Raw genomic sequence first — 2,106 nt, 5'->3', positions numbered from 1 at the left:
TGCAAGGCAGCAGAAGAAATGTGCTGATCTGTGAAAAACTAATTAAGTCAAGCACACATTTTAGTGACTCCATGCAGGGCAATACAGTCATATTTTGAAAACAAGCATTCACCTTTATTAAAACAACTTGGGAGTTCTGCAAGGACTGTGCTGATTGAATTACCAGCCTCCTCATAAGATGCCTAGCTCACCATGCGGAGCGCACCGTCGAGACGTATTACCTCTCCGTTTAGCAAAGGGTTCTCCACAATGGTCTGCACAAGGTGAGCATACTCGTCGGGGTCTCCCAAACGCTTGGGGAATGGAATAGTCTCGGCCAGGAACGTGCGCACTTTCTCAGGCAGCGACTCCAGAAGCGGCGTCTGAAACAGGCCTGCCGAGCAAGAATCGAGCCCGTCACATTTCACGAGGTAAATTGCAATACCACATTTTTTGCACATGTTTGTGGTGTGGTGCAAGATCTCTCGCATGACTCCGAAACTCGCCAACAATGGCCGGTGCGAAATAGCATGACTTTGCCAAATGACTGACGCAGCAAGTGAACACATCACTTGCTTTCTGAAATCATGCTCAAAATAAAAGGAGCACTCGCCTAAGGTTGAATGAAATAAACATTTAAACCTTCGGTGATTGCTCATTTTATTTTGACCATGCACCACCAGACAAGTTTTTATAGAACATTACACTACATTTTCTGAAATTATATTTCACAACATATTGAGATACTGATGCTGGCCTACCACCCTTAAAATTTGGAGCAATAGCTTTATTGCAGAACCTCCCCCAGTGTTTTTCAGTAGACGATTTGGCCTCAGAGTGCCACACCAACATAGTATTTAACTAAGGTGGTTGGTTCACAGCTAATGCGAGTTTTGAACAAAGTGTTAAGGAAGACAGACAAGGCTGTACTTCTACAACTCTGTAGAGAGTTAATACAGTGACGTCCTTGTCTGTTTTTTCAGTTCAGCTGTTCAAAACTCATCTTTGCTGCATCAAGCTCACTGGCAGTATTGACGCCACAAAAGCAGCTCAGGAACGGAGATCTGAACAAATGAGAGAAGCCAAGAAAGAATCCCACGCCGTTCTGTTATCTGTGCCGTTCTGTTATCATCACACTCAATCTCATTCTACACAACGAGACACCTCGGCAGGTTTACAACACTAAGCTATCGCTTGACTTAATCGATAGCCCTTCTCCCCTCCCTCCTCCCTTCCTGATCGTTTCTATTTCACTACTCAAGATGTTATCTATAAACTCCCCAACTGTGCTTTGCGAGAAACACTGTTAACTTTTCTCAAGTTGCAGCTAGAATGGTCTGCGCTGTGTGCAAATGGTGGTGGCTTTCCATTCCTGTTGCTGCTGTTTTTCGGCACTGTTCTGGTATCCCGGTAGTATGCCAAAAGTGCAATTTACCTGCTCAACTTCCTTAATGGTGTTCCTATGGTGGCAGAAAACTTGCTACCGCCATGCAGGAACCTCCAAGTGTTGTGCAAGCTGTTCACAGCATCATTATTCACAGAATTTCAAAACTGACAAGTGTCGAACTCTTGCATAGATGTAGTAAAGCCTTGCCTGGTGCAATGGCACAGCAGCGGATGCCTTGGGGAGCCAGGTCTCGTGCCAATGGCAGTGTCATACCCACGATGCCCCCTTTGGATGCGCTGTAGGCCACCTGGCCAATCTGGCCCTCGTATGCTGCCACACTGGCCGTGTTCACGATGACGCCTCGCAGACCGTCTGGGCCTGGCTCATTTTTGCCAATGAGGCCAACTGCTAGCCGCACCACATTGAACGTCCCCACCGTGTTCACCTGCACCCAGCGTGGCAACGAATGGTGGCAACAGAGCTTGACTGTCCTCCTTCCAACGGAGCATGTACACACAAAGGACTAATGGTTGTCGTGCTTCTATTCCACAAATAAATGTGCAATAAGTTCCCTGTATTGTAGGATGCCATTTTTCTTCCGTTTCTGGGAGATCAAGTTGTGGCTTCATGCTAATACTTTCAGGTGAATTACAGTGTGCCCTTTATGAACCTTCTCTGATTTTAACAGAATCTATCTGGTTAAAGCCATTCTTTTTCCCTACGACAGAATTCGGTTATTC

The 2,106-nt window shown here is 46.1% G+C and overlaps 1 protein-coding gene across 1 annotated transcript in view; it reads right to left on the bottom strand.

Moving 5' to 3' along the window:
- Positions 1 to 90: 90 nt before the first annotated feature.
- Positions 91 to 2,106, bottom strand: part of scu (hydroxysteroid 17-beta dehydrogenase 10) — a 39,394-nt gene continuing 37,378 nt past the window's right edge. The window contains exons 4-5 of the mRNA XM_075694862.1: positions 1,574 to 1,811; positions 91 to 373 (exon numbers count right to left, since the gene is read on the bottom strand). Of these exons, the coding sequence (XP_075550977.1) occupies positions 183 to 373; positions 1,574 to 1,811 (429 nt within the window). The 3' untranslated portion in view covers positions 91 to 182. The remainder of the gene's footprint in view (positions 374 to 1,573; positions 1,812 to 2,106) is intronic.

The sequence above is a fragment of the Dermacentor variabilis genome, chromosome 6 (genome assembly GCF_050947875.1).
Source record: "Dermacentor variabilis isolate Ectoservices chromosome 6, ASM5094787v1, whole genome shotgun sequence".
Lineage (NCBI taxonomy): Eukaryota > Metazoa > Arthropoda > Arachnida > Ixodida > Ixodidae > Dermacentor > Dermacentor variabilis.
The sequence above is the reverse complement of the archived record's forward strand: the minus strand, read 5'-3'. Positions and strand labels throughout refer to the sequence as shown.